General features: G+C 36.7%; 1 protein-coding gene across 8 annotated transcripts in view; it reads left to right on the top strand.

Moving 5' to 3' along the window:
- The window catches only part of TRDMT1 (tRNA aspartic acid methyltransferase 1), an 82,193-nt gene that overhangs the window by 35,617 nt on the left and 27,373 nt on the right, over nt 1-19,203 (top strand). For 7 of the 8 annotated variants that reach the window (XM_029954835.1, XM_029954838.1, XM_029954834.1 and 4 more), the window contains one exon: nt 14,979-15,088. In XM_029954835.1, the coding sequence (XP_029810695.1) occupies nt 14,979-15,088 (110 nt within the window). Of the gene's footprint in view, nt 1-14,957; nt 15,089-19,203 lie in introns of all 8 variants that reach the window. The other variant, XM_029954836.1, reaches the window with a different exon arrangement.

Genomic DNA, 19,203 nt, shown 5'->3' with positions numbered 1-19,203 from the left:
TTTTCCCCCTCCCCCTCCCCCTCCCCCATGGCCCTCTGTTAAGTTTCTCCTGTTCTACATATGAGTGAAAACATATATATGGTATCTGTCATTCTCTGCCTGACTTATTTCACTTAGCTGACACCCTCGTGTTCCATCCATGTTGCTACACATGGCCAGATTTCATTCTTTCTCATTGCCATGTAGTACTCCATTGTACATATAAACCACATCTTCTTGATCCACTCATCAGGTGATGAACATTTAGGCTCTTTCCATGATTTGGCTATTGTAGAAAGTGCTGCTATGAACATTGGGGTACATGTGCCCCTATGCATCAGCATTCCTGTATCTCTTGGGTAAATCCCCAGCAGGGCTATTGCTGGGTGATAGGGGAGTTCTACTGATAGTTTTTTGAGGAACCTCCACACTGGTTTCCAGAGTGGCTGCACCAGTTTACATTCCCACCAACAGTGTAGGAGGGTGCCTGTTTCTCCACATCCTTGCCAGCAAGAAGGTAGACTTTCAACATAAGAATTTAAAGGAGGGACACAAACATTCAGCCCATAATACCAGTCTCCTTGCTGTACCCCTTACAAAACAAGCATGCTCCCATCTCTGTTCTAGAAAGTTCAAGATATTTTTTTTAACCCTTTTATGCATGTCAAGAAAAAGTACCTCTTTGTATGGAAAGTTGAAAAGAGGTTGATTATGACAGCAAATCTGCAAGTAATTACAGAAGGATTATTACCGTAGAACAGAGAGATTAAAGTTGCATGCAGAATTATTTGTTGATGTCTAGAGCCTTTTTAGGATTTCTTTTGGCCTTTTGCTCTGTCCATGAATGACTACCCAGCAATATTCCCCCAAAAAGTGCCTTTCGGAAATGGTGCCAATCAGCTCTCACTCTGCCTAAAAGCAAAAAAACCCTGTATCTCGTTCTTGCAAAGTAGGTAGAGTGTAGTTGAGAGTTAAAAAAAAAAAAAGGATAAATACCATTACTTTATGTGGACCAATAGTTGCTTTTACTGTTACCCACGGATTCTTTTCATTCTGGGATTTTAAATAGCCACAAAGTGAGCAAAAAACTTGGACTAAAGTCAAACAGACTCCATCAGAGAACTGGTCATAGGAGTTCTTCAGCATCCATTAGTAAGTTTTTGTTCAAACACAATAGTGAATTTAATAATCCCTTAGTGAGTGAGACTTAATTTAAGAAACAACTGGCTGAGCCTGTTAGCACGGACATGACCTTCATAGGCTTTGGTATGTTCCATAATTATAGGAGAATCTGGGTCCTGGAAGAACCCAGAATATGCAGGACTTCTACTTACACCATCTAGTTAAACTTTGACCTCTCATAGATCCAATTAGAGATACTAAGTAAGTAGTTTCGCCTTGCTTCCATTTTTCCTGAAAACCCTGACTTTTAAATGCTAATAAAGTACCAGAGTAGTTTCTCTGCTCCTTCGGAAGGCATTTTATTCTTGTGGCTTCAATTGACTCTTGCCATAATTGTTGCTGAGTCAGATTAAATTACAGTCTTTGAAAATTTAAACTTAATGGCAGTCTTTTGATTTGACTTAATACTGACCATTTGTCTGTACCTTGCTCTCTCATCCAGTCAGATTTCTATTAATTTTGAAATGTGAGAATGTTGGTGACCATGGCTTGGGGGAAAAGGTGTGAATCTATCATTTTATAAACTTTTATGGGCTAGCATTTTACTATTTGGTGAGGGAAACATACTTAAAATTTAGAGTTCTGTTTCTTTAAAGAGATTCTCTTTTGCATTTCTTCTTTGATTATAAAAATCAAAGGGCTTGTGATTCCATAATTTACAACCAGACCAAAAACCATATATATGTATGTCTTTTTAAACATATTTGTCATAAATGCTTCAATACAATATATTCATTTTTCCCCCAAAAAATCAGACTTTAAAAAGAGAATACAGGCTCATACCTTAGTTTTCATGAAGGAGCTTCATAGTCCTCAATTACTGTGTTCTGAATTGCAAAGTTATACAATGTTGCTTAAGTAAGTTACATTAGCCTGAAAACATGTCATGCCAGTGTTGGGTGCTTATTGAAGCCACTTGATGGAACTGATGAAAAATCTATAGATGAATTAAAAGATTTAGAAATAATTTTTAGAAGGATGATCTTGCTGTTGCATGGATTAGATATCATTGTAAACAGACCTGGAAGTTACATTCTAGAGTTATATGGTAGGGGGTTACTTTGTGGAGATTACAAATAGTTAATGGGTATTTGAGGTTGGTATAGAGTTTCCAGTGACATCATCATTTGTGAACTCAGAAAGTGCTAGATCTCAAGTAACTTTGTCTGAGGAACGTTGATGTGCTTTTGAAAGTGTTTTAGATGACTTCAAAATGACTGTTGATGATAAAGACTCTGATTTCAGAGATGCTGGTGAGAAAGTAGAATAAAATTATTCCATGAAATTTGAGTGGAAAAAGCAATATTTTTAGATAGAATAATAAGGTAGTGGGATTTAAAATATATTTGTATAACTAGGGGCACTTGGGTGGCTCAATTGGTTAAATGTCCAACTTTGGCTCAGGTCATGATCTCACAGTTCATGGGTTTGAGCCCCACATCCCTCTCTCTGCTGTCAGCTTGGAGCCTGAAGCCTGCTTCAAATTCTGTGTCTGTCTGTCTCTCTCTCTCAAAAATAAATAAACATTAAAAATTTTTGAAATACTAGGGTGCCTGGGTGGCTTAGTGGGTTAAGCATTTAACTTTGGTTCACGTCATAATCTCGCTGTTTGTGAGTTCGAGCCCCGTGTCAGGCTCTGTGCTGACAGATCAGAGCCTGGAGCCTACTTTGGATTCTGTATCTCCCTCTCTCTCTGCCCCTCCCCCGCTCACACTCTGTCTCTCTCAAAAATAAATAAACATTAAAAATTTTTTAATTAAAAATTTTGTATAACTGAATTAAGAAATTATATAATATGAAGTCATTTGAATATTTCAGCTCTATCTTTTCATCATCTATATAACAAAAATGGCCATATCCACATAATCTTGGATATTCTCCGGTAGATGCTGGGTATTGACTTTCATTCTAGCTGTCTTATACTTGGGCAATGTACATTTGTATATATACAAAATGTGTGTGTGTGTGTGTGTGTGTGTGTGTGTGTGTGTGTGTGTGTATGATGTACGTGGGTTTGGACATAGGGAAAGGCCAGTGAGGATGCACACTGCTCTTCTCAGGGTTAGCTCCTGGAGAGCGGAGTCAGGATGGTGAGCTCCTTGCTGTCCGGACACACGAGGAACGTTCCTGCTTCAGAGCCACTGTACTGGTTGTTCCCTCTGCCTGGAATGCTGTTTCCCTGAGAGACACACGACGAGCCCCTTGTCTTTGTTCAAATGTCACCTTCTCAGGGCTTCCCTGGCCACTGTCAAGCATCACTTTCTCTGCTCTGCCTCCCTGTGCTCCTTCCTGTTTAGTTCCCCCTCCTCCCCCCCGCACTTATTCCTGCCTACCACACTGTTTTACTTGTTTATGTCTTAAATGGACTGCCTCGCCTGCTGAACTGTGCGTCCAGGAGGGTGGGGGTTTTTTTGTTTTATTCTGTGTTGGTCACTGTTGTGTCCTTGGTACCTGGAATGGGGCCTGTTGCATAGCAGATGCACAATAGGAACTTGTTCAATGAGTGACTAGGTCACAGAGCCCCAGCAGTTTAAGGACTGATGTTATCGTCAGCTTGCTTTTTAAAAGGATATACCAGTTTATATCCAGCAGTGTCCATCTGACAAATATGCCGATATAATATTTAAAACTATATAGTTTACTACATGAAATTGTTATTTTAATTTTTTGTTACTGGTGAAGTTGAATACTTACAAATATTTTTACACTTCTTGTTCATTTTGTTTTTGACTATATAATACACTTGTTTAAAAATGAGGAAATACTTCCTCATCTCACCCATTTAATAATTTGCACTTTTAAGCTGCTGCCCCCACTTAAGCAACCCAAAAACATGATTGTACACATTAATTGGGCATTTATATTGGATTTGCCAAGGTGGATCTTTCATTGTGCTAAGAAAGTGGACTGTTTGGCCTTGGGAACCAGAATTCTGCCAGAATTCCAGAAGTCCTGAGGGCGGGAAAAGTTAGGAAACCCTGAAAACCATTCATTCGTCCAGCGTGGAATTCTTTTGTGTTTTCTGTGTCTGCCGCGCGGCTGCGCGGTGGGGATGCGCCAGAGCCAGACGGCTGCAGTCTTTTCTCCAGAGACGGTGGTTTCCTGGGAGTCGCTGAGCCGCCCAAAGGAAGAAGAAGTTAAAAATAAGAATTGTACATGACGTTCATGCACGATTCAGAGCTGAAATCTTTACTCAACACGTGTTCACGAACATTAAATTATAGCTTTCTTTTTTCACTTAGATGATCTTGAAGTTTTCCTTGTCATTAAATGTGTTTGTAAACTTGTCTTTTAATGGTTGTGTAATATTCCATTTTGTGGAAGTTTGTGTTCAAAGCCATCAGCTATTTTTGGACATTTAGGTTGCTTGTAATTTTTCACTATTATAAATAAAATTGTATTTATCTTTTGTATAAACCTTTCATGTTGGTTTATTATTGCCTTACATATTGGTTTCCTATTGCTGGTGTAACACAGCACCACAACCTTAGTGGCTCAGATGTCTTAAAATCAAGGTTTTGGCCAAACTGTTTCCTTCTGGAAGATCAAGGGCACAGTGTGTTTCCCTGCCTTTTCCAGCTTCTCAAGGTCACCTGCGTTTCTTGGCTCCTGACTTCTTCCTTCATCTTCAAAGCCAGAAGTAGAGCATCTTCCAGATTTTCTCTCTGACCTCTGTCATTATGTCTCCTTCTCTGACCCTACCCTTCTTGTGGTCACACTGGGCCTACCTGCCTAACCTAGGATGGTCTCCTCTTTTTAAGATCTTTAATCATATCTGCAATGTCTCTGTTGCCATGTAAGGTAACATTTTTGCATGTTTTATGGATTAGGATGGGGACAGATTTTCTGAGGGGGGGTCACTATTCTGCCTACCACACGTTAGGATATGTGCCCAAATATAAAATTGTTAAGGCCAAAGCAGTTTGGAAGGCTTTAGATACATACGGCCAAATTGCCCTCTCAAACACTGAATCCTCAGTTGATGCACCTGCAGTGAGAGGTGTTTACACTTAGTCCTTTCTACCATTTGATATTCAATATTCTTATTCAAAAAAAAAATCAGTGGGGCGCCTGGGTGGCTCAGTCTGTTAAGCGTCCGACTTCAGCTCAGGTCATGATCTCATGGTTCGTGGGTTTGAGCCCCACATTGGGCTCTTTGCTGAGAGCTCAGAGCCTGGAGCCTGCTTCGGATTCTGTGACTCCCTCTATTTCTCTCTGCCCCTCCCCCTCTCATGCTCTGTCTCTATCTCTTAAAAATAAATAAACATAAAAAAATAAATAAAAAAGTAAAAAAAATCATTGAACTCTTGATAATAATCGTAACAAACATTTCTTGAATAATTACTGCATGGTCAGTACTCTTACAAATGTAAGAGCTTTAGAAGTATTAGCTAATTTAATCCTCAGAAAACTCTGTGACATAGGTACTTTATTATCTCTCTTCTCTCACTTTCATGGATAAAGGCACTAAGGCTTAATGAGGTCAAGTAACTTGCCTAAGTCACATAGTTGGAAACAGTAGAGCTAAACTTCAAACAAAGAGCTAGATAGGTAGATATCCATATCCTAAAACCTTTCTTTCTGAGGACTTGTGAATACACACACACACAAACACACACACACACACACACACACACACACACACACACACACTGAATAAAAGATTCTCATAGGGTGTTCCTAGAAGAGCCTTGATTAGAAAATGATAGCTAGTATTTGTTGAATACCCTGTGGCTTAATGGAAAGAGGTTTGCAGAGAAATATATAGTCAGGAGGAGATGTAGAAGGAGAAAATGAGGAATGAGATAATTGAAGTGCTTTTTCCTCTGAGGTTTTAGGACTAATTTATACTTTCTGGTTCAGTGCAAAATTGTAAAACTTAATCCTTTTAGAGGTGACTGGAGCAGAAATTCAGGATAGGATTTAAAATTTTATAAAGTCAATAATGAAAAGGATAAGCTTTAAGAAAAGTTTACTATATATCAAGCAAAGAGGGGCTCAGAATAGGACAAATTGAGAGAGCAGTTTTTATTTATTTTTTATTTTCTTGGAAAAGAGTTTTAGTTTTATCTTTGGGATTTTTATGATTGATAACAATTATATTTTTACAAGTCTTTGTTTTTTATTTGTAGTTGATTAGACAGAGTACTAATGCTTATATCATTTCTTCATTGACTTCCATGAATCTCTCAGAAATGATCATCTTTTAAATTGTAAGAAAATCTCAACAAAGAACGTTTCTACTTTCTATAGTGATGAACCATTCATAGATGTTTGTTCATTCAAAGCAAACTTATGGAAAACCTGTAACAGAGTAGATAACATGTGCTTTATATGGCTTATTTCTTAACTGTCTACATAAATGTTTTTAAACATGGTCATGCCTTTAAGAGATTAATAGGAAGGCTTAAATGCCATGAGCAAATGGAGAAGACAGATTTATATCCTCTGAATTCTAAGTATATAAATAGGTAGCTTTCAACTCTACATTTTTGGCCATATGCTATTTGTTAATCTCTAAAGAACTATGGCAATGCAGTTTAATTCTTGTTTTTTATTCTTTTGACTACTGTAGAGTTGGTGGGATAAAATAATGCATTGAGTTATACCTGTTTACTGGCCTCTGTGTGTGTGTGTGTGTGTGTGTGTGTGTGTGTGTGTTGTGTGTGTGTGTGGGTGTGTGTGGTCTTACAGTTTGTTGGCCATGTTCTGAGAATGTATCCAAACCTTTCTTGTCTGTCCTTGATACCTTATTTTTGTGATTTCTCAGGGTCACAACCAAGAGAAGTTTTGAATTCTTTTGTTCCCAGATAAAAGTAGTTTTGTGTTTGTTTGCTTTTCACTGATTACAAAAGCATTCTACTGCTATTGTTAAGAAAAAGACTAAATAATCCCTAAAAGCTTAAAGGAAGAAATAAAAATTAACCCAAATTCTGTGTACCACCAAAAGGTAGCCCCTGTCTACATTTGTTGTTTTTTTCCCCTTAATATGGGTATATACACATACACTTTACAAAATTTGAATTATTACTGAACAAGATTATTTAGTGACTTGTTTTTTGTCCTTAAAAATCTCTATCACTCCACATCAGTATATTATGGGCATCACTTTTAATATGGTTGTTCTCATACATATATGCAGCCTTACACTTAGATTCTCCGAATATTTCTTAGCATAAATTGTCACAAGTGGGATCGCTAGGACTAGGAATAGAAGCGTTGAATCCATGTATACATTTCTCCCAACACTCACTTGCACTAGACCGTGTTCAGTTTATAAGACCCTTTCTAAGTCTGATCAGTAAAACTGATGAATGTGGATTTCTGTCATTATTCATGAGGTGCAGCATCCTTTTATATGTTAATCGACCATATAAAATTCTTTATTTTGAACTGCCTGTAATTGAAATTTTTATTTTGACTGCTTTTCCTTTCAGAACTTGAATTTTGTGGGAAGTGATAAGATTGTTCAACTGAAAATATTATGTGCTCCTTGAAAGACCTTGGGGATACAGCTTACAGGGGGCTCTGTACATATTTGTTGTATTTAGAATACATGTAGAGGAATAGGTAATTAGGTCACCCTATAATGAAGTCCTTGCCCTCCGTATTGGGACTCTTTCGATTATTGCCTCAACTTGTGTTGAGTGTTTGATCAAGAGAGGTGCTTCTGTTTGGTAGATATATAGTTAATTTCTCATTCACAAGCTTTTCGTAAAGTTCATGTTCTGCTTGCTGAGTTGGAATTTGAAATGCATTTCCTCATAGGGACAAGTGATATTTAAGTGTGTGTTCACTTCAATGCCTATCAGAACTGTTGTTTCCAAGTTCCTGAAAACAATCCAAACTGGTTTACGTAAAAGTTGTAAATACTCATGTAATGACTAAGATCAAATATAGGCTTGGTTTGGGATAGAGCTTAAAGGGGTTCACATCATGTTACCAGTAACCAGTTTTCTTGCTCTGTATGTCTGCCTCAATTTTGTTCTTTCTGGAGGGGGTGCATTTTCATAATACATGCTCCCCTTACTGCATCAGAAGGCTGGAGAAGCTGCTGAACATATGTCCTTCCCTTCCCTGGTTAAACTCAGTAAGAAAGGTCAAGCATCTCTTCCTAGTTGCCCAAGAAACAGTCAGGTGTTCTCTCTTATTGTGCCAAGTTGAATTATTTTGTATTGTTTCCCTTACCTGAACCCACTGTGGAAGTCTTGGCTCAGGCACTTGACACATCCCTTTGAAGAAACTAGGGGAAGGGGTTGAGGCCATCAGAACCACTTGACAGAAAGTGAGTGAGGCGAGATGCCCAAAGGAAACTCTGGGACTGTTGCCAGAAAAAAAGGGTACTGGCTGCTGGCAAAGCACAACACAGGTGTGCACCCTCTTGTATGCTCGGGACATAGCACAATGCCTAGTACGGGATGGGCACTCTAATAAATATTTATGACTGCCTGACAGTAGCGCTGTTGGTGCTATTATTTACCATAGCTGTAAGAGAAATAGAATTTTGTAGGTCAATCTGGAAACTTCATTGTGTTTCCAAGGTAAAAATTTGACCTAAATGTCAAAAAATCTACTTAAAAAATATCTTCTAGACATTAATAAACACCTAAGTACAGGATTATTAAAGACTTTTAAGCTAGTCCTGTTCTGAGGAAAAGGACACTGAAGAGGGTAATCCACAACAATCAGGAGTTGAAGTTAGAGATCAAATTCACTCATTTTCGTACTATTCAATCAGATGTTTGCTGAGGGAATACTGGGTGCCAGCTACAGCGACGTCGGGACGCGTGAGTCATGCAGGGATGCACGAGCTGTGGTGCGAGCTCTGCCAGATCATAGAGGCTAGTGAGAGAGGGGTGTCCTGGGATAAATGTGACGACAGTGTGAGCTACCCAGCGCAGTGACAGCCCGAGAGACTGGCCCCCACGCCAGTCCAGTGGGCTCAGTGAAAGCCTCCTGGAGGGCTCATGCTTGAGCTGAATGAGTCCTGAGGGACCGGTAAGAATGATCGAGGACAAGGACGATGGCATCAGAGGTTGGGCAGGGTAGGGCAGGCTTTTAAACCACGTGCAGAGAGGCGCTAGGACTGAGAAGTCATGGCCCTGCCGGGGCGTGGGAAGTAGTTGTACATTACCTGGGGAAGAAGTGTGTGTGTGTGCGTGTGGTGGGGACGAGCTGGAAGAGAGTGGGGTTGACTGAGGGACAGTGTCAAGAGAGAAAGCTAGACAGCTGTGCAGCATGAGATTTTATCAAGAAGACAGTGGTGAAGTACCGGAGGACTCGGAAGCAGGAGAATGATTTCATTAGAACCTAGGAGGAATCTGGGGGAACCCCACGAGTGTAAGTTTACTGATATGAGTTCAGAAAAAAGAGCATTTGATGCCTTTGTGTTTAAAAAAAAATTGACATTGTAACATATATTGATGTGTGTAATTTATAAATAAACATGTCCATTCAACTCTGACCATCTCCCTTGATGAGGTTTCTAAAATACAGACTTCCTATAAGAAGCAAAAGCAAATGAAGATTTATTTTTCTTTTAAACAAAATAGAATTTAAAAATAAGCCATCTGATATTGCTTCCCAAGTTTTAAAAAGTTAACAAAACTTGATTGGAAAGAGACATTTCTTAATATTAGGACAAGAAGTCATTTTAAAACACCAAGCACATTTTCTAAAAAGGGCTTATGAACACTTAGTAATCATGAAAAGATCTGTTGCATGAAAGTCTGAGAAATTAAACTAATCTTCATCAGTGTTTATAGTTTGACCTTTGTTTTACGTCAAGAGCCAAGGAGGCTGCTGGGTAACGCTCAAGCCGTCATTCCAAAAGGAAACCAGGACTTCCTTAGTGGGGATTCTTGTGTCACCTTCTAATCAGTATTATGACAAATCGTCCGAGGAAGTCTCACAGTGCAGTAGGATTGGTGAGAGGTTGCTGGGGTGAGAAGACACGTGGGGTTGATGATTACTGCTCCAGAGGTTCAGTGGTTTTGCTTTTGAGACTTTGAGGTATATACCGTGGTATTGCTATTAATGCTGTTCGTCTTAGATTTTTGAGTGGTTTATTTAAAGTATGATTTTGCCTAGTTTTCTAAATTTTTTAGTATTTTCTTAAATCAAGTCTTCAAAGTTGTTCTCTGGGGAATACAGATGTGACTTTAAAAAAATAGTGAAGAGACAACGTTATATGGTGACAAATGGTGACCTCACTTACGAGGTCAGAATTCTTGAATCACCGTGCGCTACACCCGAAGCTAATACTGTGTGCCAGCTCCACTTCAGTCATAAAAATGAAAAAATAATGAAGAATGTATTTATTTGCTTAGTAGAAATTCACTTCATAAGGAAAATTTTATGTTAAAGGAGGGATTCTTAAACTTCAGAGAAGAACAATGTTTTAATTTTAAACCTCCCCTGACCTCCATAAATATACACTTTATATATCCATCCCCGTGGGTCTAGCAAAATGTTTTACACACATCACTCAATAAATGTTTGTTGAGTTACATTGATCTGGTCTAAATAAGAATTGGACCTGAAATTCTCTTCTCACTACACACACACACACACACACACACACACACGCACGCACACACCGTAGCTAAACGACTGAGGTAACTGTTAGGATCAGGTTGATGCATCCATCAGGATTAGGTTCAACTGTCAATAATAGAGACATCCAAAATAACAATGTCCAAAAGAGGCAGAAATTTGCTTCTCACATACATAAGTCTAGACATAATAGTCCAGGGCTGCTATGACAACTCTCTGAAATCCTTTAGGACCCCTGTTCCTCCTTCTTTGACTCATCAGCCTGTAAAGTGGCCCTTGTCTTCATGGACAAACATGGTGATTAGAGTGCCAGCCATTACATGTATTTTTCGATCGCAGAAACAGACCAATAGTAGAAAGGCTAGAGAGCACAAACTGTGACATCGTCTTTTTTCCTACACCTTCATTTCCTTTCTCAAGGTCCTCCTCCAGATGCATTGTCTCCTCTTCTCCACGTTGCACTGGGATAGCAGCTTTATTTTTCTTTCCATGTAAATTCAGTGTGCTCCTTTTTAAGCATTAGTTTGGCCCCTTTCTCTCTTGTCCCACTTCTCTAGCTCTGGCCTGCGGTTCCTGTCTACTTTCTGGTTGGTGGGCTCTTGTATTTAGTTAGATCTTAGTAACATTGATCCAGTGTATATCTTGATCCAAAGTAGGGTTTTTTGTTAACTCTTAGCTAAACTTCCAAGGAGATTTTTTTCTAAGGAAATTGAATGAACTTTGTAAAAACTTTGAGATTTATTTTAAATTTTATTTAATTCAGAGGATTTATCTGCAAGTTTTAAAATGCAAGAATCTTTAAAAAGAAACAAGAAATATACTTTGCTAATCGTGATAAAACACTTAGCAGTGATTTTATTTATTTTATTTACTTTTTTGAGAGAGAGAGAGAGAGGGAGAGAGAGAGAGAACGTGAGTGGGGGGAAGGGGCAGAGGGAGAGAGTCTTAAGCAGGCTCCACACTCAGCATGGAGCCCATTGTGGGGCTCAAACTCATGACTGAGATCATGACCTGAGCTGAAATCGAAATTTAATGCTTAACTGACTAAGCCACCCAGTGCCTCGTTAGCAATCATTTTAAATTCAGAATCCTTTCAGGTCTGTTTTTGCGTAGTACTTTTATTCTTAAGCTATCACTTTGAAAGGAAACAGACATTGGATATGTTCAACTCATCTTCCATTTCACAACTAGATGTCAGTATTAACATACCTGATTGGGTGTCTCAGGTGTGGTTATAATGAGCTCATTCAAATAATTACTCACCTATATGAGGTACAAATGAATGGTAAAGAAGACAAGGAAAAAATAAGCTACTTCCCTTATTTCCAAGTGGGCTGGTTAATTTTATATATGCATTTTTAAAAATTGAATTCCCCCCACCTTAATAATTATGCACAATTAAACTTTATGATTTATTTGGTTAGGAAAGGCAGCTAGAGCATGAACTTGTACCTTTTCACTATTAGCAACCAGAGGAATTTCCTGCAGCTTTTCCAGAAAGAGTGATCAGAAACAGAAGGAAAATTATTGCTATTCAAATAGGGAGTGTGTGTGTGTGTGTGTGTGTGTGTGTGTGTGTGTGTGTTTGATTCCTGTCTACTTTAATAAGAGACATATTTGAGAGCAGGAATTGTGCATGTATTGTCAGTGACATTTCTTATATTTCCCTAGAAGTCTCTCTTGGTATAACTAAAGCTGCCTTTTTAAGTTCAGTCCTCACTTAAATAAGAGTATGATACCCCTTGTCTTTTCCTTGTACGTCCAATCTGACAATATTGTAACAGCATTTATACTGCATTTCTCTAACTCGGGTGTCTTACCTTTTATACCCATGCTTCCTGTTGATAAATATACAATCCAGAGTAATAACTGAAATATCAGGAATAAAATCAGGTAAAGCAATAGACCAAAGTGCTGAAAACATACCCCATGCTCCATCCCACTGAAAGATCCTAATGTGTTCCTTTTCCCCAATTCCTTCTTGGCTTCAAGAATTACTGCTCCTGCATGATGTAAGTAATAGAGCTAAGTCACTTGTACAAAATTCTGTTGACTTATATTCACTTAGATACTTTTAGTTAAACATTTTCAAAATATGTGTATGTGCCTTGATAAAGATTTTTGGAGGCTGTAGATCTGAAGTATACAGTAGAAAATATTAGTCAACTTGTCTTTGGATCTCAAGTCCAGATTTTGACAGAGTTGACCGGTTTGCTTTTTTAAATTGTTATTTCTAAGTCTTTCCTTAGAAACATGTCTGTACCCCAGAGCAATTATGTTTTGAAAAGGCAAGCTGAATTACTGTCAGTAATATCTAAGCACATCTATTTCTCATCATGGAAATAACTTTTTAGGTCATGCGGTGGATCCTAATTTTACAGCAATCCACAGTAATGTGTAAACAGTGCATTTGCTTATTGACTTTTAAAATCTATTGTTTTCTGAGAACTTTCGGTTCATCAGTTCTTAGCCACATAAAACATTTATTTGGCAGTTACTTTTTATAAGTTTTTATGTCTTTCAGGCATGTGATACAAGAACATAAAATTAATTATTGGTTGTGGTACAGATTCAGCTCCTCACTGTGGATTGTCAGTCAGCCTGAAAAAAGAGAAAAGTCATATTAACCAACTCCAGGCAATCCCACTTTGCTGCATATAGTGTGGAAATGCAAGCAGGCTACATCATGCTGATAACAAGATATCTTATTCAGCAGAACAGTAAAAGAGTTCAATCAAGTTTATTTAATTCAGTGCTCTCTTAACAGTGCTTAGTAGTAACTTAGTTCTTGACCTGAATTATAACAGGTTTGTGATTTTGCAAAACAATCTTTATATACTAATTTTCTTGTTTGTTTAAAAACCTCCTTGATTTATGTTTCACGATTTCTCTGATGTCCTTGACAAAGATATTTACAACTTTATACCAAGACAAGTAACTAGTTATTGCTTTTAAACTCAGTTGGAGGTAGCTATGCAGTATTACTAACGACCCAGAGTTTCCAGTGACATGTACCTAGGAGATAGCTGGTCCTAGCCGAGTGTCTTCAGCCTGGGAGGCCGCCTGCAAATATTTACTGAAAGATGTGTACGCCCTTGTCTCGTCCCTGGCATCATCTCTTTTAGGCCTCAGTGTGTGGCCGTGATTATCTTCTGAGTGTGTGTGAGCCTTCGTCTTTACCCCAGCTTCTGGGATCTGGGTTTTACTTCTGGTACCTGCTGCAGGAGCCTTAGCTCCTCACCACTAAATTTACTTTTCATTTTTTGATATTTGGTCTGCCTGTGCTCACTCTTAACAGCAAACGGTTGTTAAAGAAATAGCTATGTGGGGGTATTATGTAATTTTGTCATATTTTTTCTTATGATATTTCTGAGAAGTCTCAAACACTATTATTTTTTAAAATTTTGTATTTTCTCCTGATTTAGGACAGGGTATATACATGATTAGTTTTGTACGTGTTTGGGTAAAGAGGGTGAGGAGGGTGGTAATTGGAACGTATAATAGCAGTTAGGCATGTTTGCATAGCTCAAATGTTGACTGTCAGGGAAGGCAGAACTCTGAATCTGAAACCGTTTTGAAAATTATTGTTATTTTTTTTTAGCAGCAAGTTAGAAGAGAAAGCATGCCCTCGGAATTATTTCCCTTACTCTCCTTACATTCTGTCCTACTCTGTGAAGATTTTTTTTTGTCTATGTGCTTTATACATTTTGACACCAGTTAACTGTTCATTTCATTTAAAAACTTGCTTATGCCTTAAACAGGTGAATTTTTTGGTATGTAAATTATATCTCAATTACTCATTGTTAATAAAAAACAATATTTAACCAAAAGCATTTTTAGTGATATTGGAATGTAGCTTTTTATTAACATTAGAAGGTGAAGAGTAAATGGTAGTTAATTTATTTATATAAACTTCTACATGGTATGGTTTTTAAGAATACATAACTATCCTATTTTTGGTTTCTTTGAACTTAGGAGAACTTTCTATTTAACTCATAAGTGTATATCGTAATGGAGTGAGGAAGGCAAATGTAAGAAATACTGACTAAAACGCTTAAGTCTTATATTTAGCATCAGAATGCTGTTCAGAGTAATGAACCAGCAGATGCAAATACTCCACCTCATGCCCGACTCCTGCGTCCTGGTCAGCTATTAGAAATCTGAGCTCTAGCTAGTGAGGAAACGCACTAGAACTTTCTGTCACTTTGACTTCTCTGTGATGTGGACATTCACATTTTCAGATATTCCGTTCATCGTTACAGAAAGCTGTATTCCCGCCCAAGTCGTGGCTGCCGTCGATGTGAGCACTGTCGCCAACGAGGTGTACCGGCACAACTTTCCTCCCACTCGGCTGCTGGCCAAGACAATTGAAGTGAGTCGTCATGTTTCTTGTTTCGATAAGTACATGGCAAGGAAAATGTGATTGAAAAACCCTCGATGATGCTGATTTCTGGTGTCGTAGAGAATAAGTAACAATATATAAATGAAAAGTTTAGGAGAAGGGTGTCAACATTTTATATTCTTTCAGAAGATGGCATGCCCTGTTTCACCTTTATTTTTAATTTTCAGTTTGAGAGAGTGAGAGCGAGAGGGATCAGTATTTTTGTCTCTAAGACAAGGGATTGAAATGTAAGCATATGCTTGACCCCTAAATGCATGGCTCTGTGATGGCATTAAACTTTGGTTAATTCTTTACTTTCAAGCAATAGTCACATACCATATATATGTGTGTGTGTGTGTATATGCATATAATATACATACATGATATATATATCATTTATTTTTTTCCAAGTGCATATAACATAATATATACATGATATATTATATATATATCATTGGCTGTTACTTATTGAATGCTTCTTATTTTAGCAAGCCTGTCAAAATTAAATGTTAAAAGTACATGTGATGAACCAGCAGAGGTATTTAATTAACACTGATGTACTTGTTATTTTCAAAATACTATGATATTGTTTTTGCTATCATTTTTTTGTTGTGAAAACTTTTACCACGGATTTCTCATGAAGCCATAATTTATTACACAATAAACTGGACTCATTTAAAGTGTCTCTAGTTTGGGTTTTGACCAATACACACAAGTGCGTAACCGCTGCAATCAAGACTTAGAACATCCGTCCCTGAGAGCGTCCCTTAGTGCCCCAGCCCTGGGCGACCGCTGATCTTTCTGTCATTACAGATTACATTTTCCGTTTCTAATATATCACAAATGACGTCATGAGGGTAATTGTTTGGGGTGTAACCTTTCTGTTTAATGTAATGTTTTTTGAATTCACCTGTTGCTGTGTATATCAGTAGTCTGCCCTTTGTTAATTGTGCTGAGTAATATTCTGTACAGTGGAATCTTTTATACTACAAGGCATAGATCCATTCACATGATGTTAGACATTTAGGTTATTTTCAGTGTTTGACTATTACAAAAAAGTTGCTATGAAGATTCGTGTATAAGTTTTTCCATGAACCTTTGTTTTGATTTCTTGTGGATGAATACCCAGAACTGGAATTACTGGGTCACATAGTAGGTTCTTTAATTTTATGAGAAAATGCTAATTGTTTCCTATAGTGCTTGTACCATCTTACAGTCTCATAATTCATGTAGATGTTTTAGTTGTTTCACATCCTTACAGTGCTTTATATTGTCATTTTTTTCATGTTTATTTATTTTTGAGAGCAAGAGAGAGAGAGATAATGAGCGAGCATGAGTTGGGGAGGGGCAGAGACAGGGAGATACAGAATCTGAAGCAGGCTCCAGGCTCTGAACTGTCAGCACAGAGCCTAATGTGGGGCTTGAACCCATGAACTATGAGATCATGACCTGAGCCAAAGTTGGACACTTAACTGAGTGAGCCCCCAGGTATCCCTGATAATTGTCAGTTTTTAAAATTTTAGCCATTCTAGTGAGCATAAAGCGATATTGTGATTCTTTTGTGTGTGATGATTCTAATTTGCATTTCCCTGATGGCTGGTAATGTTTAGCATCATTTCATGTACTTCTTGGCTATTTCTGTATTTTCTTCTCAGATGAAATTTCTTGCCCAATTTTTATTACTAGTGTATTTGTGATATCATCGTTTAGTTAAAAGGCTTATTAAGTTTTCTGGATTCACATTGTCTTTCAGAAATGTGTATAACCAGGATTCCCTCTAGTTCTGTAACTTGTCTTTTCATTTCCTTAACTGTGCTCCTCAGATTGCACTAGTTATTTATCCTTTTTTGTTTTCTTGGTCACGTTTTTATGTGTTCTAAAAAAAAAAATCTTTATTTACCCTATTTTTCCCTCTGCTAGAAATTTTATGGTTTTGGCTTTTCTACTTAGGTTTATGACTCATTTAAAGTTACTTTTTGTGTGTAATTTGAGGTAGTAGTCATTTATTTTTTTCCAAGTGCATATAACATTGTCCTGGCACCCTTTCTGAAATGATTATCCTTTCCTCAATTTCCTTGATATCTTTATTAAAAACGTAGGTCATAAATGTGTGAGTATGTTTCCAGACTCTCTTCAGTAGTATCTATATGTTTTTTCCTTACACTAATAGCACATTCTTTTGATTATTATAGCTTTATAATATGTATTGAATTCAATTACTGTTTTTCTTTTTCAAGATTATTTTGGCTACACTGTCATTTATATTTTTCTGTAAATTTCAGAGTCACCCTGCCAATTTCTACAAAGAAAAAATAAGATATTTTTATTGGAATTTCACTGATTGGTTTTGGAAAAATTGGTATCTTAATAAAATTGAGTCTTTCAGTCCATGACTATGGTATCTCTCTTCACTTATTTAGGTATTCTTTAATTTATATCAGCAATATTTCATATTTAGTGTACAAGTCTTGTATGTATGTTAGTTAATTAATACCTAAATACTTGTGGGTTTTGATGCTATTGTAAGTGGTATTTGTTAAAAATATTAGCAGTAAGAATATACATATTTGTGTTTATGACCTTGATCTTGTATCTTGTGACTTTGTTTTATTAATTTATTCTGATATCTTTGATGTTTTAGAATTTTTCTACATATACAAAAATATTATCTGAGAATAAAGAGTTTTACTTTCCCCTCCAATCAGTGTTACTATTTTCTTGTCTTATTGCATTTTCTAGGACCTTCTGTAGAGTATTGATTAAATAGGATTACATTGGGTATCCTTGTCTTCTTCCAGATTCTAGGCAGAAAGAACTTTTAATCACTTACCATTTAATAAGATGTTACTTGTAGATTTTTTTAGATGTATTTTATTAAGTTGAAGAAGTTTCTTTTTATTACATTTTCTGAGAATTTTTATAATGGATGGATTTTAATTTTGCCAAATGCTATCTTTCTTGCATCTTTTGACATGATTGTGTCAGTCTCCCCTTTTATTCTGTTAATATGGTGATTATATCAATGACTTTTTGAATGTTAACTCAATATTGCATTTCTGGGATAAATCCTACTTGGTCATATATTATCTTTTTATGTAATAAAAATGTGTGTAGTTCTAATTTGTTAATATTTAATGAGCTATATTTACATTCTCATCAATGTCTTAATATGGTTTTGGTATTAGGGTCATACTAGCCTTTAATTTTTGGAAGAGTTTGAAAAACAAGTATTAGTTCCTCTATAAATGTCTGATAGACTTTAGTTAATGAAGCCAGCTGGGCCTAGAATTTTCTTTGTGGGAAGGTTTTAAACTATGAATTTAATTTCTTTAATTGCTGTAATACTAGTATAGCTTTCTATTTGTTTTTTTTTTTTGTCTAGTTTAGAAATTCGTGATCTTTGAAATTATCCATTTATCTAATTTGTCAAAAAATTGGCTTGACATTTTTCATATTTCCTTATATCCTTTTTCCAAATGTGAAGTCTATAGTGATGTAGCTTATGTCATTCCTAATGTTAGTTACATGTACCTATTCTTTTTTTTTTTTTTTCCCCTCTGCTAGTGAAGATGGAGGTTTACCAATTTTATTGGTCTTTTCAGGTAACCAGCTTTGGATGCAATTGATGTTATCTATTATTCATTTGTTTACTATTTCACTAATTTCTGTTGATCTTTATTATTTCTTTCTACTTATTTTGCATGGAAATTTTTAATACTCTTACAGAGGGACTTTAGATGGTTGACTTGAGATTGTTTTCCTTTTGTCGTATAAACATTTAGTGCTGTAAATTTTCCTAAGTTTTGACTACATTCCACAAATTGTCATATGTTGTGTGTTCATTTTCATATGGTTCAGAATATTTTCCAAGTTCCCTTCTGATTTCTGCTTAAATTTCCAAATATTCATGATATTTTCCAGATAGCTTTCTGTTATTGATTTCTCATTTCTGTTTTATTTTGGTCATACTGTGTATGATTTCAGTTATCTTAAATTTGTTGTGACTCGTGTTATGGGCCAGAATTCATTTTATCTAGTAAATGCTCTATGTGCTATTGAAAAGAATACATATTTTTTTGTTGTTGTTGAGTGGAATGCTCTGTAAG

The sequence above is a fragment of the Suricata suricatta genome, chromosome 10, assembly GCF_006229205.1.
Source record: "Suricata suricatta isolate VVHF042 chromosome 10, meerkat_22Aug2017_6uvM2_HiC, whole genome shotgun sequence".
NCBI classification, from domain to species: Eukaryota; Metazoa; Chordata; class Mammalia; order Carnivora; family Herpestidae; genus Suricata; species Suricata suricatta.
Note: the sequence above shows the minus strand (reverse complement) of the source record. Positions and strands in the feature narration are given on the sequence as shown.